This window comes from Equus quagga, chromosome 9 (genome assembly GCF_021613505.1).
Source record: "Equus quagga isolate Etosha38 chromosome 9, UCLA_HA_Equagga_1.0, whole genome shotgun sequence".
Classification (NCBI taxonomy): Eukaryota; Metazoa; Chordata; class Mammalia; order Perissodactyla; family Equidae; genus Equus; species Equus quagga.
Genome location: NC_060275.1, coordinates 81,374,920 through 81,399,856, shown reverse-complemented (window position 1 = coordinate 81,399,856; position 24,937 = coordinate 81,374,920). Strand labels below are relative to the sequence as shown.

The window sequence follows — 24,937 nt, the reverse complement described above, 5'->3', positions numbered from 1 at the left end:
AGGAAGCGAGCGTCACTACAAATAAGACAGAAATTAGAGCTTACACAGACCGGCAGGAGCTGGATGTGAAGGTCCAGAAGGAGAGTTGGAGGATCAGACCAATAATCCCAGTCCCCATGGCCAGTTGCACTGGCACCTGAGCTTCCCAGACCCACAGAGCTCATGGAAAAGTCTAAGAAGCTACGCGTGCTTGGTTGGCAAAGTGGGACCTTCACAAAAGGAGGTTGTGAAGTCTGTGGAAGCCGCCGCCAAGTGCCTGATGGGGCCTTGAGGCTGAGTTGGTGAGCAGTGTCAGCCATTGGGAAACTGAGTTGAATGTGGAGCAGGAAGAAAGAGGCCCAGTTGGGGCCTGCCAGGGACAGCCACATCTATCTGTCACCATGTCTGAGCAACGTGACCTTTGAAAAGTGATGGTCTTTCCTTCGTGTTTGCCTTCCAAATCTCATGTGAGTTCCTTTCCTTGGCAAACTCTAACCCAGAACCATAATGGGAAGAGGATTCTGTGAAACAGGGTTCCCACCTTTGACCTTGACAACTGTCTGGCACAGACTCGCTGTGTCCTGCAACTGAGGACCACTGTTGCCTCTAAGGGATGCTTCTTTTCGTGACTGCGGGTTCCAGTGATTGCTCCACTTATCCTTTTGGGCCTAGGAGTGGTAACAACTTCATTGCTCCTACTTCTAGGTGACTGCTCCACCCCTTGCCAGCCCCTAACCCTCCACCCGTTACTCTGAATGATCTTGACTTGAGGACATCTCTGGCACAGGCCCTAAAGGAGTTATTGCCACCAAATTTCCAAGAAAACCTGAGAACTTATGACTTCAACTCTAAATATGTAGGGAAAGGTAAGGTTAATAACCTTCTTTGTATGTTGTCTAAGGTTGCTTTCTCACTAGCAGGGCGGAGTTGCATGCCATGCAACAGAATAGTTGCAACAGAAATTATCCAGCCTACAAAGCCTAAAATATTTATTATCTGGCCCTTTATAAAAAAAGTTTGCCAACTTAAAAGTTTGGCTTAAAATTTGTAAGCCGCTGTCTCTGAGTAAAATTCCCTGTCTAGGTTTTTCAGAAGTGATGTACCCTAAGACCCTAATAGTGGGTGACTTAAGGTACAAATAGATCTCTATTTTGAAAGTGCAAAAATTATAACCCTTGGTATGACTTTTCAGAGGCAGCCTGATAGCCCTAGGATCTAGTCTCAACTCTGTTCTTTATCAGCTTAACAACCTTGTGCACATTTCCTAATTTTTCTTAATTGTAATATCATGTGAGATAATATGTGGAACATACTAAATTTCTATCTAAAAGTAAGGAGTTATTAAATATTAATTTTGACATTGCGTAAAGGGAAAAGATTTAGATCTGTGAAGTTAGAAGTTTGCAAAATGCATCACCTGGGTCTAGAGCTTAAAATGCAATGTTCAGAAAATTATTAAATATTCATTTTCCTCCTGTCCTCATAAAGCCACTCCTTTAGTAGGAAACCTTGAATCTCTCAGGCAGGTGATGTATTGGGAATTGTGCATGTGAATGAGAAGCCCAATATCAGAGTTGCAGCCTGGTAACTACGCACTGGGACCCTGGCCAGCAAGGCATCAGGATTTCATAGCTCTCAAGCTACAAAGGCTTCTGCAATTGCTCTACGAAGGGGCTCTGCAAGGGAAGCTCCCAGCTGTGGATTCACCAGGGACTTGATCTCTAAATGAGGACCAGACAACCTGCCCAGGAATGCCTGTGTTCCTCAAATGGCAAAACTGGAACTAGAAGGATTTAGAGATGCAATGCAAAGGAAAGCCTCAGGAACAGACTCAGGTTTAAAAAGATCATCCTTATGTATTTATTTCAGAACAAAAGGGGATTTTTTTTTTTTAAAAAGATCATTACAAAGAAATTTAATTCTTTCCTTCTGGCTCTGCAAAGTTCGAAGTTCAAAACTCACTCCAGTTTCTCTGCCTGAGTTGGAATTCAAAAGATAAGAAGAAAGTCTTAATGATTAATCAGCCCAAGCACAGGTCTGGAGCAAGACGAGGACTTTATTTTCATTTTATAGACGAAGAAACTGAGGCCCTGAGGGACCAAAACACTTGTTCAAGGTCATATAGTTTTTTGTGTGGAGTGAAAAGGAATCTCTGAGTCTGATTCTTGCTCGTCTCTTCCTCTCTAAACCACCCTGCTTCTCTCAGCCCAGAACTTGGGTAGAACGCGCTGGGCCTGCCTCCAATCTCCTGCAGGACCCTGGCATGTTGGGGAATCTCTCTGTGTTCTTTGTTTTCTCTTCTGTAAAATGGTCAGATTACCTGCCTACGCTTCCTCATAAGAATATGGAAGCTAAATGTGATTGCAGACATAAAATTGTGATTCAACGGATTTGGCAGACACTTATTTTCCTATATAAAATCCATCTTCCTCTTCCTTGTTAACCTGATTTTATTCCAGCAGCCATCTGCCGAGTCACAGGGAATAAATCATGATTAAACCATGACAGTCATGGTCGTCGCATTCCCTTTTGTCAGTGATTGCACTAGAGATTAACATGTGACCCAGAACTGGTCAGGAAGATCTAGAGGAAAGCCTGGAGAGGGGTGTGGAAAACTTTAAGGAAGTCTTGTTCCACCTGATAAAAGGCACAAGTGATAGTGTGAAGAAAAGCTAAGTGTCAGCAGAGGATGCTCTGGTGCGAAACGGAGGACGTCATGAGTGGAAAAAAGCAGATATCAGTTACAAACTCATTCACTTATTCAACATGTATTTATGGTGTACCCTCTATGTGGTAGGCACAGGGAATACAGCAGAGAAAAGCAAACCAAAATCCATAGCCCCGTGGAGACTACATTCTAGCACGGGGAGACACACGAGATAAACAAGTACGATATGTAATATACTAAAAGTGTGAAAGAAACAAATGAAGCAGGAATGGGGATGTGAATGGATTGGGGGTTGAGATTTTAGACAGGGTGGTGAAGGATGCCCTCGTGGAGAAGGTAGCTTTTGAATAAAGCCAGAAGGAAGTGAGCGAATGAGCCAAGGTGGAATCTGCAGTTGGGGTAGCCCTAAGAGAGGGCACAATGAGGGGGCTGGTGTGGCTGGAGTGGAGTGAGTAACATCGAGAGGGATAGAAAGTGTGGTCACTGGTACAGAGAGCCAGGTCGTGTGGAGCCTTGAAGCCACTGTGGGTCTTTGTTTCTTACTCTGAGTCACACAGGAAACCAGAGGAAGCTTTTAAACAAAGAGATGATGTGATCAGCCCTTCATTTTAGCAGGATCATTCTGGCAGCTTTGTGCAAATAGGCTGAAGAGGTACAAGGGTCGGAATGAACCACTTAGGGGGATATTTAGTGACAGAGGAGAGAGTCGTTGGTGGCTTCAGCCAGAGTGGTAGCAGGGAAATGTAAGAAGTGGTCCAGATTCTGGATGCATTTTGAAGATGGACTTTGCTAAAGAGCAAACAAAGGATTTGTTAAAGAGCAGAGTGGGCTTCGAGGGAGTGGAGAACAACTCTGAGGTTTTTCGTTTGAGCGCCTGGAATGATGGAATTGTCATGCACTGAGTGGGGAAGATTGTGGGAAGGGCAAGTTTGGGGGTCAGTGTCAGGAACTGGCTTTTCATCTTTTTTGAGATGCCTAAAATTAGTCATCAAAATGAACATATTACATAGGCAGTTGGATAACAAGTCCAACAAATCAGGCATTAATTAAATGGAAAAAACACCAGAAATGTGTCACAGGGAAGCATCTGATCACTGTGCAAAGCAGGATAATTTCTTCAAGCCTGTTTCCTCATCGTTGAAATGGTAGTAACAGCCAGTGCTGTGCAGGTTTGATAAGAAAGTAAAAGTCCCAAGCACTGTGCTGTGAGCAAGAAACAGCAAATAATGTTCCTACATTCTCCTACCTAAATGGAATCGTCAACGAATTAAGCCACTGGACCCACCATTTAATTTCGTTGGCCTAAGAATTAAAGGACATCTGAGTATTTGTGATGGGTTTGCTGACTTACAATTTCTTATAGCTATCACAGAGTCTGGGGTAAAGATTTTATTTTTATCTATTTTATAGAAGAGGAAACAGATTCAGAAATAAAGTAACTTTCCTAAAGTCACACAGCAAGTACCACCTTTGAAGGTAAGTTTTTTCATTATTTTTAACCTACAAATTGCATGTTTAGGGACCTTCGCAAACATCTTTACTAACACTGATCCTAAAAAGTGAACATTTTCCTTCCATGTTAACAAATCATTTTTGGGAAGAGGCTCTCCAGATGCAGTTTTTTTAGCTGTCCCTACCTGCTCCCCACGGAGGCTGCCCGGCGCCCCTGTCTGCCCATTAATGATTCTTTGCTGTTTCTTGGCAAAAATGGTAACCGATGATGCTGTTCTGAAGAGATTGGAACAGAAGGGTGCCGCGGCAGATCACATTTTTGAATATCTTAAGCAGCAAGTTGCTCTTCTTAAGGAGAAAGCAATCTTGCAGGCAACTTTGAGAGAAGAGAAGAAAATTCAAGTGGAAAATGTTAAGCTAAAGAAAGAGATTGAAGAATTGAAACAGGAGCTAATTGAGGCAGAAATTCGAAATGGAGTGAAGCAAATACCATTCCCATCTGGTCCTTTACTGCAAGCTAATTCTCCAGTTTCTGAAAATGTGACACAGTCTATGCCAATAACAACCGTATCTTCTGGTGCCAAAGGACAGATAAAAGGAGGAGGAGAAGGAGAAGAAAAGAAGGTGAAAGAGAAAAGGGAAACGAAAGGAGAGACAAAGAAGAAAAAACAACAGTCAATAGCAGGAAGTGGCGACTCTGAGCCAATAGATGTTTCTTGTCTGAATCTTTGAATTGGTTGTATCATCACTGCCAAAAAACACCCTGATGCAGATTCTTTGTATGTAGAAGTAGATGTTGGAGAAACAGCCCCAAGAACAGTTGTCAGCGGCCTGGTGAGTCACGTTCCTCTTGAACAGATGCAAAATCACATGGTGATTTTACTTTGTAACCTGAAACCTGCAAGGATGAGGGGAGGACTGTCTCAAGCAATGGTGATGTGTGCTAGCTCACCAGAGAAAGTTGAAATCTTGGCACCTCCTGATGGGTCTGTTCCCGGAGACAGAATTACCTTTTTTTTTTTGGAGGAAGATTAGCCCTGAGCTAACATCCATGCCCATCTTCCTCTACTTTATATGTAGGACACCTGCCACAGCGTGGCTTGACAAGCAGTGTGTAGGTCCGTACCCAGGATCCAAATAAGCAAACTCCGGGTCACTGAAGCAGAACATGCAAACTTAACTGTTGCACCACCGGGCTGGCCTTCAGAATTACTTTTGATGCTTTCCCTGGAGAGCCTGACAAGGACCTGAATCCTAAGAAGAAGATTTGGGAGCAGATCCAGCCTGATCTTTACACTAATGATGAGCGCATGGCTTCATACAAAGGAACTCCCTTTGACGTGAAAGGGAAGGGAGTGAGTAGGGCTCAAACTATGACCAACAGTGGTGAATAAAATAAAATGCTTCAGTTACTGAAGTATTTTGGAGAAAACTTTAATACCAATAAAAAGAAATATATTTTTCACTTGTACCTAAAGAAAAAAAAAAAGATGCAGTTTTTAGAGAACATATGTCTAGAGTAGAGAATTCTTACCTATGATAGCAACCAATACAGCAAGCATAGAGGTTTCATAATGAATGATGATGACCCTCTGGGTTACACCTATTGAATATATCCACTTGACAAATACCTTAGTGATTATCCAGCTGGAATCAGATTCATCCGTGGACCTATACACTTAGGCTAAATTATAAAGTAGGCAAAGACTGTAGTGTTCTTTCTTTCCCTCCGCCTCCACCCCCGTGTCCATCTCTGAATCTCCCACAAATCTGCTTTACAAAGTGACCTTAATTCTGTGAGCGTTTAAAACTTTAACCCATTATGAGTAAAATTTAAGAGAACACAACACTCTGGAAGAAAAATATAACAAAGGAGAGTTAAAGTCCTTAATGGAGAATTGATACAAGTTCACAAGAAACAAATCCCAAAAGATGAGTAGACGCAAAAGACATGAGGCAACCATTCACAAAATAACACATGCCCAGCAAGCACACAGAAAATATTCAGACTCACTAGCAACCAACCAAAGAGACTTCAACGGGAAGAAACAATATCACTTTTCACTATTAAATTAGCCAAAGTTTAAAAATAGTGTTCAATGTCACTGTGTGATGAAATCGAGGTTTCATACATTGTTGGTGGCCGTATAAATGGCAAAAACTCAGGGCAGCAATTTGGCAACATACAAGAGCAGCGATAACAATACGTGTGTGCTCAGAGCCTGTAATTCCATTTACTTATATTTCTGATCATTTCTATGAATACCTTAAGACTCAAGGAAAAAAGATGCTCGTTAAAGTTATTTATAAAGCAAAATTTAAAAAATTGAATATCCATCAGTAACTGTTTAAATTGTGTTTAGCCATCTGGTGTACTCTATGTCATCATGGGATGCTGAAGAAAAACTTATAAGAATATAGAAAATATAATAGATGGAGTAAAGGCAAAACATAGGACTCCTCCAAGATGATCTGACCTATATGAAATACACATGCATAGAAAAATAGATTTATTGCATTTCTTTTTAGCGTTTGCAGTGGCTGATGTGTAGCTGTTATAATAATGGGCAACTGGCTGAGTGTTTAGTTGTGCCAGACATACACTAAGTGTTTTACAGACGTCCTTATTTAAACATTAACCATAGGATGAGATTATATCTTTTTTTTTTTACTGCTTATCACTAATTTTTTTTAGCGTACACTGCTACAAGTGGGATGACTGGTTCTTATCTTTAAAAAAACAAACGGCTTTTTTAAAACGTATTTTACATAACATAGAATTCATCCGTTTCAAGTACACAAACCAGTCATTTCTAGTAAAACAGGCCTCCCTTACCCAAGGTTTTGCTTTCCGAGGTTTTCAGTTACCCACATTTGGCTTCAGTCTGCAAATGTTCAATGGAAAGTTCCAGAAATAAACAATTCATAAATTTTAAATTGTGTGCCGTTCTTAGCAGTGTGATGAAATCTCTTGCCGTCCTGCTCCATCCCACCTGGGACGTGAATCATCCCTTTGTCCCTCGGATCCACGCCGAATACGATACCCACCCATTAGTCACTTAGTTGCCATTTCTCAGTTATCAGACTGACTGTCACAGTATCGCAGTACTTATGTTCAAAAAACCCTGTTTTACTTAATAATGGCCCCAAAGTGCAAGAGTGGTGATGCTGGCAATTCGGATACACCAAAGAGAAGCGTAAAGTGCTTCCTGTAAGTGAAAAGGTGAAAGTTCTCAACTTAATAAGGAAAGAAGAAAAATCATATGCTGAGGTTGCTAAGACCTATGGTAACTTTTATTATGGTGTATTGTAATAATTGTTCTTATATTTTTAGTTATTGTTGTTAATCTTTTACTGTGCCTAATTTAGAAATTAAACTTTATCCTAGGTTTGTATGATTGGAAAAAACAGTATATATAGAGTCTGGTACTATCTGAGGTTTTAGGCATCCACTGGGGGTCTTGGAATGTTTCCCCTGTGGATAAGGGGGGACTACTGTAACTTTACTGAGTGGTGCAATCATCACTGTCATCCAGTTTTATAACATTTTTATTTCCCTAGTAAGATACCTCATGCCCATTTACAGCTAATCACCGTTCCTTCTTCCAGCCCCAGGCAACTACTAATCTACTTTTTGTCTCTATAAATTGGCTTTTTCTGAACACTTCATATAAGTTGAATCATATAATATGTGTCCCTTGGTCTTTTGTATCTGACTTCTTTCACTTAGCACAATATTTTTGAGTTTTATTCATTTCATATAACTTGTCAGCAGTTCATTTCCTTTTTACTGCTGAATGAATCTTCCATTGAATGGATATACCACAATTTGATTATCCATTCACCAGATGACAGACATTTAGTTTGTTTCCAGTTTGGGGATATTATGAACATATACCCATTTTTCAGATGAAGATGCTGTTACTCTTAGAGGCTAACTCCCCCAAGATCGCACAGCTGGGCAATGTCAGAGCCAGGGTTTGGGTCCAAGCTTACCTGACTTCAAAGCCCAACCCCTCTGTTTATTGCTAAACAACAGAATCAGGTGATGAATTTTTTTCCTTTATGCTTTTGTTTTTATACAGCCTACAATGTATATTTTCTAATTTTAAACTTTAAAAAAAGTCTTGAAGTATCTTTAAATTGTGACCAACAAAGCTGTGATGTGTTACCTCTGCTAGGCGTAGTTGTGTTTTATGGACAAAGCATTAGCTTTATTCCTTCAGTAAACCTGTCCAGTTTAGCTTAGGATCAACCAAGGATGGGACCATGGCAGCAGGCTACCCCAGAAATGCCTTGAAGGTTCCCCTCCAGCACTTGCTGCTGTCCCCTGGATTCTGTGTTCTCAGCAGTGCTGTGGAGTTGCTGCAGGACCTCCGGGATCACAGATATCAGGAGCTTCTATTTGAAGCTGAACACTGAAGATGGGGCCCAAACCAGCTGAGTGACAGTAGTAAAACATCCCTTAATAAAAATGTTTTCTAACCAGTCTAAACTTTCTCAAGTCAGACAGTAGTGGAATAAATCCTGATATTTTCACTTGTCCTTTTGTCTTTCAATGCTTGGGCTTGATTTACTGGCTAGAGGCATTTTCCTTTATCTCTATAATGCATTTACTCTCTGTATGTTTTATGTCACAAAAATGTGGATTTTAATTAAATTTAAAAATGCAGATCATCGGGATATGGTAGCCAGCCTCCGAGATGGTGCCCCCTCCAGACATTCACACCCCTGAGTAGTCCCTTACCACAGTATGCCAGGGTTGATCTTGTGTGAACAACAGAACACACGAAAGTGTTGTTACTGCTGAGACTAGGTTATAAAAGACTTTTCTCCTCTATGTTAGTCTCTCCCTCTATCTCTTTCTCTCTCGGATCACTTGTTCTGAGGGAAGCCATGTCACAAGCCATCTTGCAGACAGGCTTGTGTGGTGAAGAACTGAAGCCTCTTGCCAACAGACACGTGAGTGAGTTTGGAAGAGGATCCTCCAGCCCCAGTCAAGTCTTCAGAGGCTGCAGCCCCAGCTGCCCTCTCCCTACGAACTCACTGGAGATCCTGAGTCAAAACCAACCAGCTCACTTGCTCCAGATGCCTGGCCCTCAGAAACTGTGTGAGATACAAACGTTTGTCGTTTTAAGCTGCTAAGTTTGGAGGTGATTTGTTACATAGCAATAAATGACTAATACTTAGAGGGAAATCAACCCATAATTTCATTGTCCAGAAATTACTGTTAACATTTTGGTATGTAATCTTTGTCTCTCTTTTTCTGTGCTTCAGAAATAACTTTAAAATATTAATATAGAAACTGTTGTGGAAAACTGTATGGCAGTTCCTCAAAAAATTAAACAGAATTACCATGAACCAACAATTCTGCTTCTAGGTATATACCCAAAGGACTTAAAAGCAGGAACTCCAGCAGGTATTTGTACACCCATGTTCATAGCGGCATTATTCACAATAGCCAAAAAGTGGAAACAACCCAAATGTCCATCAGCAGATGAATGGATAAACAAAATGTGGAATATACATACAATGGAATATTATTCAGCCTGAAAAAGGAATGAAATTGTGATACATGCTACAACATGGATGAACTCTGAAGACATGCTAAATGAAATAATCCAAACACAAAAGAATAAGTATTGCATGATTCCATTTACATGAGGTACCTCAAATAGTCAAATTCATAGAGACAGAAAGTAGAAAAGCAGTTACCAGGGCCAGGGGAGGCGGTGAGGGAGGGTTACTATTCAAATGGGTACAGAGTTTCAGTTTGGGATGAGGAAAAACTTCCGGAGATGGATAGCGGCGATAGTTGCACAACAATGTGAATGTACTAAATGTCACTGAATTATACACTTAAAAATGGTTAAAATGGTAAATTTTATGCTACGTGTTTTCTACCACAATAAAAATATATTAATACAGAATGATATTCATTTATCACCTACCTTTTTACTCACTATCATGAACACCCTTCCCAGTCCAATAGAACGTACATCCTTCTTAATGCCTGGATAGTAACACCTTTGATGGACATCCTCTGATCTGGGTTTGAGGATGTGACAGAATTGGAGTTACAGACACACTGACCTCTCCAACTAGGTCTTAGCTGGGCTGCTTGTCTCTGTTTCTCGATCTCGCTCAGATTTTTTTTTTCTGTAGAATTTAAGAGCCTCTTTCTCTATAAGGCCAGGCTTTGCAAAAAAAAAAAAAAAAAAAAAAAAACAAGTAGAGTGGGGGATGGGATCACTCTCTTAAAGTCCTATTTCTCAGAGGTTTTTTTCTGTCTTGCCCTGCTTCCTGCATCCCTAGTCTATCAGGTGTTGTGATGCAGAAGCCCATAAACCATGAAAAGGCATTAGATGAATCTATTTGTGATTTGGATGTTTCTTCAGTCTTCCTTTTATTACAAGTCTGCTGCTTACTTTTATCCATAATAGTGAATTTCTCTTATTAGTTTTCCCCTTCTCTGGCTAATTGAGAAGATTTCATTTATTTCTCCTCAATTAGTTTGAGATATTCTTGCCAATAAAGTGCCGCTCAGTGTTCAGAATCTTATCACATTTGTAGGCTCATCCTGAGTGCATTCTTACTGTGCTGCTCTGCAGTTGTGGATTAGAAGGAAGAAATGCTAACGGAGGCTTGAGCAACCTGCTCTTGGCTCTAGTTGTTACCTGGATGGCAGATGCACCCTGGCAGGATGACCGGCTGTGAACTCTGCTGAGGGTCTGGAGAGGAGTAGGTTCAGGACTGTACTTTGAAAGTTGCTCCTGTCAGTAGAGAAGAGGTTTCGGAGAGATTTTCCTGAAATTTCATTTTTGCGTTTGTGGGTGTGCTATACAGGGAAGGGTGACCACGTGTTTGGGGCTGAACCTCACGGGGAGGATATGTCCTGGCAGGGTCACCATAGGGCAGGGTAATACTTCTTTCCATCATACCTATTTTGCAGGTTCAGAGACCTGATTTTATCAGAGGTTCATAACGTGGTTTGTTCACTTCTCAAACTTGTGAGAGCCTGATTTGTAAAAATAACCAAAACCCAAAAACAGTCAACCTGAGAATTTCCACTGAACAGCACCTATCTGTTAGGCCAGGTCAATATATTTCCTTCTCAATAGGAAAAGAGTTTTCTTTTCTTTCCCCTTGAGTTAAAATTTGGGGTTTTGGAATCAGGCCCCCAAAGGTACAATAGCTTGTGATCTTGGGGAAGCTACTTGAACCTCAATTTCTTCCCCCGTAAAATGGAAAAAAATAACTACGTTGTAAGGTTGTGAGGAATACGTGTAAAACAGTATATAAAATATCCAGCATAGTTATCAGCACTGTTCATAGTAAGCTCTTCATCACTTTTCCTCTTCCCAGGTGGCATTAAGAGTTTATAATCAAGTCCTGAACACCCAGGGCCCCCACCTCCACAGGAATGCACTTGACAAGCCAGCTCGGTGCTCAAGTCCAGCTGGGCCTGGCACGCTGCTCCCTGGAGAGTTCAGCAATGCGTGGGGCCTGTACCGTGCTACGCCCTGGAGACGACACACGATGACCAAGCACAGTTCCTGCCCTCTGGAGGCACGTGCGCATACACACGAGCCTACAGATTTTGTGTCCAAGCTGGTTAAAGTTTTACCCAAGATTCATGCTTCCCAAAGCATGAAGCCTGGGCCTCTGACAGCCTGACAGGGAAAGACTGCATTTTCATGGACCCCTTGCAGACATTGCAGGTAGATGGAAAAATCTCTTGCATATACATGCAAAGCCTTTTATTCATATATAAATATACAGCATATAGTTTAAGGAATAAGGAATAAAACTCAAATATAAGCTTTTTAATTTGTACTTTTGGTCCTAAAGAAAACAGATGATGAAAAAAGTTATCAAGGGGGGGATCTGAAGTTTATTGATGAAAATGATAGGGGGGTCTCTTCCTCATCATGCTTGGGTTGGGAACATTGGCCATCAGTGTATGATACATATGGGTATGCCATGATTAAGAACAGGAGATCTTGCTTCACAGAATCTTAAAGTAGCTGAGCTGCTGCCTCCCAGTCTCAGCGCTGGCTGTGTGGCCGCTGGAAGGACTTCCACTATTCAGATGTGTTCTTGTTAGCTTAGATATGATATCTCTTGCTGACTGATCTGTATCCAGAAACAGGAGCTCCCATTTCTCCTGAGGCCCGTACCCCTATGTGAATGGCCAAGGAAGCAAACTGTACCATCCACAGAGGTATTTTGATTGACTGTTTGGTGTTCTTAAATTCTTTGCTCTTAAGCAGTGCTCATGGCCCCTGTGTGTTATACGACACCACCACTGTATTTTCTGCCCAGTCTCCTGATGGCATTTGGATTCTTCACCCTAGCTTTAGGGCAATCAAAGCCTTTCCAGTCTAGCTGTAGCCCATCTCTTCAGCCCCAGCCAGAAGTAAATTCCTACTCTATGAACAGCTTAAGAGCCGATATTCCCTCGGGAATATCCCAAGGTCTCTGTGACTTTGCCAGGTAGTCCTTTTTGGGTAGAATGCCTCTCCTGTCCTCATTTTCAACCCGGCCAATTTCCACTCTCCTTTTAGATCTCAACTTGAACATCGCCTCTATGAGGCTTTCCTAGTTGAGTATACCCACCTGTCTCCCTGGAATTAGTCAGACCTCTCTCTGAAGAGCTTGTTGCCTGTACTCCAAGCATGGTATGTGTCTTGGGAGATAAATATGCCACAATCACCTTGAAAATTACTTAAAGGCAAGAACCAGGTTTTCTCTGTTCTTTCCTCAAAGTAGGATCCCTCGTGGCATTGAATTCTTTCTCGAACATCTATTATGGACAGAGACTCAAAAGATAACAGATGATGAGGGGCTGGCCCCGTGGCGGAGTGGTTAAGTTCGCACGCTCCGCTGCAGGCGGACCAGTGTTTCGTTGGTTCGAATCCTGGGCGCGGACATGGCACTGCTCATCAGACCACGCTGAGGCAGCGTCCCACATGCCACAACTAGAAGGACCCACAATGAAGAATATACAACTATGTACGGGGGGCTTTGGGGAGAAAAAGGAAAAAATAAAATCTTTAAAAAAAAAAAAAAAGATAACAGATGATGAGTTTCCTTATCTCAGACATGCAGCGCCAGTGAACAGAGTCTACTCTGGATGTAATCACATGTTTCCCTGAACACTTAACCGGCTTCAACACAGCCCTTTTTTGCTGCCAACTGGGACACTTCTGACGTTATTCCCCACTGTGTGAGGGCCTCTGACAGCCTCTGCTAGGGAAAGAGAGAAAAAGCATCAAGTCTGCTTTTCAGTCTTTATGCTTTGTCCCCCTTGATACCAAAAGATGGGCAGGAACAGGTCTGACCTGACGTGGATGTTAGAAGTGGGGGAGGCTCCTGGATCTCCTTAGTACCAACTGCTCTCCTTTGTCTGGCTGCTGGCCAAGCTGCTCTTGCCCAGGTGCATATAACCACATGTGCGGTGACCACTTCTAGTGATTTTAAGTTACAGGAGAGTAGAAATATGTGAATATTGTTGCTTCAGGAAATCCAGTTATTCTCCTAGTTCTAAAATAAAATCTGGCGGATGTTTGCTAGAGACCACACACTTCACTCTTCAAAGGAAGGAGGAATGATTAAATGTTATTTACATACCTGTAACTGGAATAGGCAGACGTTTGGGCTTTGGGATAAGCAATGGTCTGGGGAATTTCGAAGGAGAGACAATCAAGGAAATTGCAACTCTTCGGGCTCAAAAAGAAGCATCAATTAGAGAAGAAAGCTGAAATGGAGAGAACGTCTGTTGTCTAATTCAAGGCTGATGGGCTTCCTAAGTGTTTTAGACTAAGACAAGCTCACATTTGGAGAGTGCTCTGAACTCTTTAAATAACACTTCAGATATATTAGGCGTAATCAAGTGTGTAGTCACTTAAGGATGTTAAACATTTTTCCTCTCTCAAAATCCCCTGTGTTAGGTTTTAAAAAACCAGCGATGGCACAGGCAGTTCCTGCAAAAGGAATATTATTGAATTCTTTCTCTCTGTAATAGCCTAAAAAAATTTGCTGCATCTATAATAAAATCATGTGCAAGCGTAAGACTTTGACCAGCTTAGAGTCTGGCTATGTTGGAATATTTGAACCTGATACCCAGTACGAGACGTGTACAGGCTGCTGTTCACTTCCTACTGTGGATATTTTCCCTTCTGTTTCAAAATCAGAAAAAGGAAATCCAATCCTGAGGGTTCCATTCCTGGTATATTTATGCCCCAAGGCAGATTGAGAGCGTAAAATAGACTTTTCACAAATGAAGAGACATCACGCTTTTTAGCCCAGGACAGGAAACTTCGCTGTTGCCAAGGCAACTGCAGGATTCTGGCTCCTAGGCTGGCTGCCTGAGGAGTGTCTGGGGCCTCCTCTGCTGTCACTCACTGTCAGACTGAGTGCAAAGGCCTTGGTGGTGAATTCACAGTGAGAATCAGCCTGTAAGCTTTCCAGAAACAATAAGACCATCTCTGAATGATCAAAAAAGCAGGTGGGGCCGCTTAGGAACAAAGTATACACATGATACCCTATAAAAATAAATAACTGAATGATACTCTAGTGACAGATACATGTCAGTATACATTTGTCAAAACCCATAAAATGTACAACAGCAAGAACGAATCCTAATGTAAACTATGGACTGTGGGTGTTTATGATGTGTCAATGCAGGTTCATTGGTCGTAACAAGTGTACCACTCTGATGGGGACATTGACAATGGGGGAGACTTTGCATGTGTAGGGGGGCAGAGAGTATATGGGAAATCTCTATACTTTGGCTCAGTTTTGCTGTGAACCTAAAACTAAACAATACAGTAATAAATAAATAAATAAATAAATAAATAAATGGAATCTTTGGGGGGTGGGGCAAGTCCAAAGAGCTCAAAGCAAGGCTGCTGAGGAAAGTTGCATTAGTTTGTAGAATGATAAGCACAGAAACCCAATGGGTACAATAGACCCAAAGAACACTGTACTGTCAGTAAGAACATCATGCTCCTGTCTGGGTGAGAAAATAATTTGGTTCACTCAGACTGGGAAACTAGTAACACTGGGACAGAGTAGACTATGTTTCTTGTTTATACTCGTGGATGAAGTGTGGAAACATGCTGAGATTTGTAAAGGTTACAAAGGAGAGAATATGGCCTTGAGAAAGGTGATGTTTTATATAATGGTCTAATTAATGCTGATATCGTTCCATCTCAGCCCCCTGCCTTGAGCCAGGAAACCATACTCCTCCATGTCTACCCAGGGCCCAGACACTGGGGACCATTGTGTAACCACCCGAGGAGCGTCTGCAGCTACTGTTTGTCTTGTGCCCCTCCCCTTCTCTTTCCTGGTCTCTGGTAACAGTTTCTGTTGCAGCTACTACTGTTGCACTTGCAAAACTAGTGATGTGTGTAGTACCAGGCAGTGGAAGAGATAAGTGTGAAAGTGGGATGAATAGTTTCCCCAATGAAGCCATGTTGGAAACCTGGGCTTAAGGCTGCACATGCTCACACCCACACCTTGCCACCCTAGGGTCCTTTTTCCCACCCAAGTGGACCAGGCCAGTCCAATGTTTCTGATCTTGACCTTGATAGGCCAAAAATATGACCTTTTAATGAAGTGTTCACATATTAAAAATAGAGCAAAGCAATTAAGATGCTGGGCTCTGGCATTAGGCTGCCAGGGTTGGAAGTTCAATTCTACCACTTACTAGCTGTGTGGCCTTGAGCAAATTATTTAATTTCTTGGTCCCTCTGGTTCTTCATCTGTAAAATGAGGATAGTAATAGCACTTACCTCACTGTGAGTTGTGAGAATTAAATGATATCATCCATGTAAAATGCTCAGAACAGTACCTAGCACGCTGCAATCAGTGAAGTTGGCTTATTGTTGTACTGTTGGCTTTCTGGCTTCCTCTTGTTTAGCCCTAGGCATGGCTATCTCACTGCTTGATATAATGCACTTGGGAATACGAAACTTAAGCCACAAGACAAGGAACAATGTATTCTGGTACAGTGATATTAAGTTTCTATTTCATAACACAACTGAAAAAACAAAGTTAATAGAATGTTGATATTTTTCTAGATGCTTGCAGTGACAAAAATGCAACCAACACAATAGATTTGAATCTCTTTAGCACCAAGGCCTGCTTTGTGAAATCTATTCCACGGTGTGCTTACTTTAAGAGGTCAAGAAGTTTTAGGTGGTAGAAATCTGTCAGAAAATTAAAAAAAAAAGACATTGGTAGTGATAAGTCCTATTATAGAACTTTAGCTTAGTTCTCATACTGTGTTTTGTTTTCAACCCATAAAAAGGAAGAGAATGTTGTCTACCAGCTTCCTTCAGGCTCTCCTTGGGCCAAGATAGAACCTAGACAAGCTTATGAGTTGGCTCTGAGCCTAATGGAACAGTCACTGGGAAACTGTACTCTCCCTTCCCACTTCCCCCATGTGCTTTCCTTGTTAATCAAGGGAAAAAACTGGCCTCCTGGATCATTATCCATTGATTTGGGGGTGGAGATGGATTGAGGGTATCTCTTGGATTTGAGTCACTTTCTATACTTGCACAGGAAGCTGTTGCTTTTACTGTGGTATTAGATTCTTTACAGACGTACAGTTGAGTTATACTTGTTAAAAAATATTTTATGATACTAATCACTCTATAATAATAGTTGAAAATGCTTCTGAAGTTACTAAATCACTAGATAGAAATCAAACCCAAGTTAAGGCTAGGTATAAGACGGTCGTCTGCCATTCTTAAAGAAAGACTTTGAAAATATGTGCGGAATTATTTTGTTATAGTAATGACCAAAAGAACTTTCCATGATGATGGAAATTCCTGTTATCCGTGCTGTCCAATATGGTAGCTACTAGGCACATGTGGGTGTTGAAAATCTGAAAAGTGGTTAGAGTGACTGAGAAATTCAATTTTTAATTTTATTTAATTCTAATAAATTTAAATTTAAAAAGCCACATGTGGCTAAACCTACCATATTGGACAGTGTAAGTTTAGAATATGATTAAAAGTCACTTAATCTCTCCAGGTCTCATTTTCTTAATATGCTAAAGGTTTGACCTAAGCCAATGGTTCTGAATATTGGTTACACAATGAAATCACTCAAGCAGCTTTAAAAAAATGCTGATACTCGTGTGTCGCATCCCGATGTCATTTAATGTGCAGTCTGAGCATTAAGATTTTTTAAAGCTACCCAGGTAATGCTAAAGTATAGCCAAGATTAGGAACCACTGAACTACATTATCTTTAACTTCCTTTCTGTTCTAGATTTAGCTGCAAATTGTACTGAATTTAGAATTCTATAAGGCAAATAGAACTCTTGTTACTTAAGCTTGTTACAGTAGAAGATTACATATGGATATAGGCTTTCTACAAAGGCTGTCTGCCCTAAAATTTATCTGAAACTTAATTATTTGAAAACATTAAGCCAAGTTGGTTTAATGTACTCCTCTTTGGAGTTTTTCCTAATTGAGACACACCATGGGTTCAAGCTACAGACAAGAAGGAAGCTATGTGTGTGTACTTGTTTGGGGATCTGACTGCAGCCTTGTGTCAGGGTTTGGCCATGTGCCCATCAATCTGCACGGGTTGACCTCAGTGAGTAATCCAAGCTGCAAGTTCATGGAGATCTCAGTGGGAGGCCTTTGGGCAAATCACTTGGAGCACCACACAACAACTGCTGAGTTTGTATCTTCCCTGGGATTATAAAAACAAAGTTTTTGGCCAAGGCATTCTCTCCAAAGCTACCATGCAAATAGTTCCAGACAGTGTCAGGACAGTTGTTCGCAGGACTTTTAAGGCCTCAAACAGATGTACATTTCTTCTAGCTAATAAACGCTTCAAATAAGGAGTGAAATAGGTGCAAGTATTCGGTTTTTAAAAACTGTTGAGTTTTAAAAGATAGTTTGACTCATAGGGTTTTTTTTGTGGACTTTGACTAATTGATATTCTATTTATATGGGAGAACAAAGGACTACATGGAGTCAACGTGTTAGAGATCAACAAGAAGGCGGGGGAGGGAAGGATCGCTTGACCAGATTGCTTTCTTTACCATCAATTTAAAAGAAGAGAAGAGACAATGGACCAATGGAACAGAGCAGAGCCCAGCATCAGTTTCCATCCATCTCTACACATCTGACATGACAGATGTGGTGTTACGGAGGGGGAAAGGACTGCTTGATAAATCTTGCTGGGAAAATGCTTATCTATACATAGAAAATAATATTAGATCCCTACCTCACACCAATAAACAAGTCAGTCCCAGGAAGAATAAAAATCTAAATAGGAAAAGTAAAACTTTTAGAAAAATTGTAGGATGTAAATTATTCTCCACCCCTTAGGTCATAACAATGAGACAAAAACACCAGTGGAAAACACTGAAATTTGCCTGCACAAAATTTAAAACTTTTATATATTAAGATAGCAAAAACAAAATTAAGAGAAGAAAACCTAGACTGGGAAAATATATTTGCAACACATAGTTGATAAAATTGAAAGCTCTTACGAAGCAAGAAGACCAAAAGAAAAATGGGTATACAATCCACACAAGGTATTCACAGAAGAAGACATCGTATTTGCCAGCCTCTCCAATAATCAGGTAAATTCAATTTTAAAGTGATGTACCATTTCACATCCATCAGATTGGCAAACGATATAAAGATTGACAATATCAGAAGAACAGTGGGAACTGTCAAACACTGAGAATGGGAGTGAAATTGGCACAACCACTTTGGAAAGCAATTTGACAATATCTAGAAAAGTTGAAGCTGTGCACATCCTATAGTCCAGCATTATTATTTGGAGCATGTCTCCTAGGAAAAGTTTCGTACATGCACGTAAGGAGATATTTATAGAAATGCCCACTCAATATTCCCTATAAAAGCAAAGAATTAAAACAAAAATGTTGGAAATTTTGACATTGCTATCAGAAAAAGGTTAACAAAGTTGTATTGTAGCCCTACAAAATAGTGAATTAGGACTTTGGGTATCAATATGGATATGTCTCAAATAATATTGGGTAAAAAACTAGTTGCAGAAGGATATACAATATGTTATTTATATAAACCTTAAAACAAGAAAAATAATTCTATTTATTGTTTTCAGGTGCAGATCCATGTAGAGAGTCATAAAAAACATTCATGGTGTCATACACTTTCAGAGAGTGGGATGAGATTCAGGAGAAAATCACAAAGAGTTTAAAAAATATCTAAAATGTTTTATTTATCAAGCAGAATGGTGAATTCACAGGTGTTCATATACACAGTTCTGATGCTCAGAGTTTTTCATCAAGAAATAAAGGACAGTAGGTTGGTTATCTTCCAAAGAATGCTTAATGATACGATTTTGGTGATTAAAGAAAAACAAGTCACAACTTAAAGAACTCTGTGATATCAGCACTATAACTAATGGTTATAGAGTTTATATGTATAGTAGGGGTGGATTTCTGCCCAGAATTTAGGTGTGCAGGAAACGACTCTTCATTTAAATAAAGATCAGCTTCCTTTCTATTTCTGGACACTACTTGGGCCTCATCATTGGTGGGAAAGAGGAAGCCATTTGGTTTTGGGTGTAATCTATCCTGGAGACCCTTGTCTGGCTCCACTGTCCTGCTTGGCCTTCTGACACTGACTTTTGCAGGATGGGCTCCCTCTCCTGGGTGGGTCTCTATGTTCTTTCACAGCCGCACTTTGGGAGCAGAAATCCTTCTTTGAGGATGTCTGGCCTGGCCTCAACTGCTTGGCCAGAGGTAGAGTAGGAAGCATTAATTGCTATTTAAAAATAGTATACTATTATACACTTACCTTTTCTAAGGGAGCTTATAGTGCAGAAGGTGAAGGGGATTAGAATATGCAGCCCCCAGATATGTCACTTTGGCATAAGAATTATTCTGAGCTGCAGGCAATTGAGAAGCAATAGACATAGGAAAACTCCCTACCGTCTCCTTTTCTGTCTAGAAGTAGGGCATAAATTTCTTTTCCTGAAGATGCCCCCTTTCCTCCCTCCTGTACCAGGAAGAGGAGACGTCTCTTGTCACTGGAGACAGCACCAACTTGAATGTATAAACAAACCTTACTGAAATAATCCTATCTGCCATTAGTTTCCCCTGTATATTTACCTGCCCAAAATTTACTGCCCACAGAGTCCAAACCCCTTTTCCTTTCTCTTGACACATCGCCGCAATTTATTGCTCTTTGTTATAATGGTATATAAGCTCTCAGATCTAACCACTTCTTTGAGGGTTTTCACTTGTTTTCTTTGAGGCCCCCCCCCCCCGCATGCCACATAGAAGTATTAACATCAAATAAAATTTGCATGCCTTTTCTCCTGTTAATCTATTTTTTGTTGGTTTCATTTGTAGGGCCCCATGCACTGAACCTACTAGGGTAGAGGAAAAAGTTTTTTTCCTCCTGTCCAAAAGGAAAGGACATACAGAAAAAAAAAAAAAAAAAGTAGCTGCTTAGGCAAATAGGGTGAGAGTTAAAGAGTTGTCTGATTAGTAATTTTTACGAGCTCACTTATATTTAAGAAAAAGCACACATATTGCAAAACAGCTAAAAAATATTATATTTCAACTCTACATCTTGTTAGAAACTTTCTTCCTACCGGGTAATAGGTAATAAATGCTAACTATTAAATTTGAACTACATAACAAATGTTTTGGAAAATAGAGTGCTATAGATCGAATGTTTGTGTCTCCTCCCAGTTTTATATATGAAATCCTAACACCCAATGTAATGGTATTAGGAGGTGGGATCCTTGGGAGGTGATCAGATCACAAGGGTGGAGCCCTCCTGAACGAGATTAGTGCCCTTATAAAAGCGGTCCCAGAGAATTTCCTTGCCCCTTCTGCCATGTGAGGTTACAGAGAGAAGACATCCATCTATAAACCAGGAAGCAGGTCCTCATCAGATACTGAATCTGCCAGAACCTTGATCTTAGACTTCCCAGACTCCAGAACTGTGAGAAATAAGTGTCTGCTGTTTATAAGCCACCCGGTCAATGGTACTTTGTTAGAACTGCCTGAATGGACCCAGACGCAGACCCATTAGAATACCTTCGAATTCAGCTAAGGCTGTCAGAATTATGAAGTCCTCATTCAGGCAGAGTTAAGAGGTGGGTGTAGTTGCTGTGGGCAGATCTACACAAAGATGACTGAGACCTCAGATCCTAGAAAGCTTTACTGGTCCATCATCCTCCATCTTGCCAGGTCTCAGCTTGGCTGCTCCATGGGCAACAACCTTCTGATTCTCTTGCTTCCCTTCCCCAGCCTAACCCAAAGGCCAGAACCAAATTTATCTTAAGGAGTTTGGAATATAGTCAGGAGCCTTTAGGTATCCCATATTCTCTCTACGTACTTCCTGATATCTACAACAAAAGACACTTTTTAAACTCAAAATTGGAGATGTCTTTAAAGAGCTGGTGTGGGGATAACACTGGCTAAAACTTCTCACTCGGTCAGTGATTCTCAAAGTATGGTCTCCAGACCAGCAGCGCCAGTATCAGTTAGGGATGTGTTAGAAATGCAAATTCTGCCCCCCACCCCCACCTCCCAAATTAGAAACTCTGGAGGCAAGGCCCAGCGTGCTAAAATTGAGAACCGCTGAGCTAAATTGAACAATCAAACAAATGACTAAGAATAGAGCTTTCCACACTTCCTAGTTACAAGTGAATTGGAGGTGAAGTTGATAGACAAAACAGAACAGCCTTGGGGACTAGAGGAGAAGGTGCAGAAGGCATGGAAACTGCATCAGAGGGTGTTCGACGGGAACCACTTTTGAAGGTGCGTCCCGCCCTGGCTGTTCAGTGAACAGGGTAGAAGCAACATTGCCATGTGGCAGGTTGCTGAGTGCTTAATTAGCTTGTTGAATGACCAAGCACTGACAACCTACTGTGGGTCAGGTATGAGAGGCAACAAGGAATAAGCTTTGATCCCTGCCCACACCGAGCTAAGAGTCTAGTAGGAAAAGTGAATAAATAATCAACAATTACCCCTATTGTAACTCCTGTGACAGTGGGTTAGATGCTATGGAAGCTGAGGAAGGACTCCTAACCCAGACTTGGGGTGTCAGTAAAGTTCTGGAGACCCAAAGCTTGACTAGGAATATGTCAGGTGAAGGGAGTGGGGCTTAGATTACAGCATTCATTATTTTCTTTTTTAATAAAGGAGCTCTGATTCCAGATGACTTACTGATATCTGTCATTCACGTAGAACATTAACAAAATGCCCAAGATGTTTCCTAACTCATCAAGAAGTGAAATATAAGGTACATAACAAAATAAGTCAGCTTCTGATTTATTTGGCCTCAGTTTGGCCAGGTAGTCTTTCACCAGGCTGCCTACACTACTAATTCAGATTTGAAGTTGTTGACACAAATGATCCATAAGCAATCCATAAATCAAAATTGGGATGAGTTTATTATGAGCCAGATCTGAGGACCATAGAGCCTGGGAGAATCCTTTCATAAAGGAATGGAGCACTCTGAAGAAGTAGGGGTGTACAGAGCTGTTACATACCGTCAAAGAGCATGTGTCACACGTGATTGGAATGTCTCTTTTACAATAGTCAGGAGACCGTTTTGCTGGCACAGCATTTCCGTGAACATGGCAGGTTGGTGGTCTCCAGCTGGCTGGTCATAGCAGGTCAGCAATCGATCCTTAGCTTAGGGAGAGAAGCTTATCCTTAAGGAAATGCCGATGTGGGGGAAGTTATATCCTTATCTTCAAGGGCATTGTTCTTGCCTCTGGGATATAGTACATACTTAAAGCAGATATACAATGTATGCTCAACTGCCCTGTCAGGCCCTTTTCGAAAAACAGGTTCAGGCCGAATTAGTTTTTACACCAAATGGCTTCCTCATATACTCCAATATAACCTACTGCTTGTGATTTACTTATCATTTTCTCCCTTTTGATCTATAATCTTTTCACAGAAGGCATTGATGATCAAAATATTGTCCCTTGGCACCAGGGTGGTTGCTGCCTGGCCTGGGTCCATCATGTCCCTTGGTGCGAGGTTTTGTCTCATTTATTTGCCCAGTTGTCCATGTTGGGGGGAAATAATTTGATATAGTGGACAAGCATAGAGGTATATATATTAACAGAAGAAGCATTTCATAGATTACATAATTATCAATTAATTTTAGATTGTTGCACAAACATTGTAAATGTGCTTTTCTATGACTCCTTATGTTTATGTTGTTCACAATTATAGAACAAGTACAGCAACGACAATAATTCAATATATTTGAAAAGATTAATTTAAAAGGAGTTCTTAGGCATAGTCCTTATCAGAAAAGGAAATTTGTCTAGGGTTATAAGATTTATCAACCATCTCAAGTCTCTGAGCAATCATTACTCTAGCTTGCATGCCAGTCCTACAACACTGAGTAAAGAAAACAGCAATTAGTTAGAATATTATGATTAGTACAAGAATTCCAAGAAGTAATAGAAATAGGAATTGCAATCCAGATCGAAAAAGGGAACTGATACCGGAAGGGAGCCAATCAAACAAATGAAGACTGGGTGTAGGATTTCTTAGGGTGTTCACCTGTTTTCTCATGTGCTTTAGCGGAGATGACACATTGGAAGCCTCATCAGGTATAGAAACACAGCATTCAGTTTGAATGGTATATATGTACCACCTTGGGTTGTGGTTAAAATATCTAAGGCCATTCTATTTTGAAGGACAGCCTTTTTCATTAAAGATATTTCAGTATCTAGTAAAGCTATTCCTGCTTGACTACTGTTAAGGGCATCTATATGTGATATGACATCCTCTAACCCCAAACAAAGAACAAATATAGCTAGTTGCTCTGTGGCCATACAATGGAACAGTGAATGAGCCCATCTGGCCTTAAAGAGAGGGAGATTGGCAATAGGTGTTGTCTCAGTGTGAATCCTTCCCTACATCCAAGGGAAACTCAGAGCGCAGTGTTTTAGCCATCCAGGCAGCAGCCAAGGCCAGAGATTTGTTCCACATAACCACCTAGTTCCATTAGGAGCCACTCAATAAATGCCTGATCTTCAAGACCAGCCTGTCCCAAATCAACAGCTTTCTTTAAGTATGATAGTTTTTTGAAACCTTAAATGGAGCAATTATAAAATAGGTTTACAGTTTAAGCATAACAAAGGTTTAAGTGAGGAGATATCAGGTTGGGAATACAGGCCTGGTCCAGCGTCTTGGGACAGCTATCTACAACAGACGCCATCTTCTTCTCATCCTAGTTTGGAGATATTTGCATTGGTCAGTTGAAGTTGGGCGTTAGAAATAGGAACTGAAATCCACTCAGGAGGAGAAGACTTTTTCAAATGAGAAATGTGAATCGATGAGTCTACGCCTTTTGATTCTGCAGTGCATGAATTGGTTAAAAGTACTTGCTATAGTGCTTTCCAACAGGGCTGCAAAAAGTCTTTTATTTGATGCTTCTTTTGATAAATAAATTCTCCAGGTTATAGTCCATGATCCTTAAGGTCTGGGAGTTCTCTGTGAAAAGAATCAGCTACCAACCTCTCTCTCTCTTTTAAGTATTTCAATGAGAACTTGACAATAATTAAGATATTTCCTTTAAGCAAAGTTGGTTCATACATTTCTTTGTCTAATTGCATAGGCCATCTAGTTATTATCTCAGAAGGAGATAGCTGATATTTACCAAAGGGTGTAGAGCTAAGACTAAGGAGCACATGCAGAAGAACTTTTGGCTATGAGAGATTAAATGTTTCTGAATGCTTTGCCAGTTGAGTTTTCATTGTGCTCTTAGTTCTCTCCACCAATCCTGAGGATTGGGGATGGTAAGCGGAGTGGAAATCCTGCATTATTGGCCAA

The 24,937-nt window shown here is 40.8% G+C and overlaps 1 protein-coding gene across 1 annotated transcript; it reads left to right on the top strand.

Annotated features, from left to right (window-relative positions):
• Positions 1-4,327: 4,327 nt before the first annotated feature.
• Positions 4,328-5,493, top strand: LOC124244599 (aminoacyl tRNA synthase complex-interacting multifunctional protein 1-like). The gene is given in 2 exon segments (XM_046671210.1): positions 4,328-5,100; positions 5,304-5,493. Coding segments are annotated over 2 exon segments (963 nt in total).
• Positions 5,494-24,937: the final 19,444 nt, after the last annotated feature.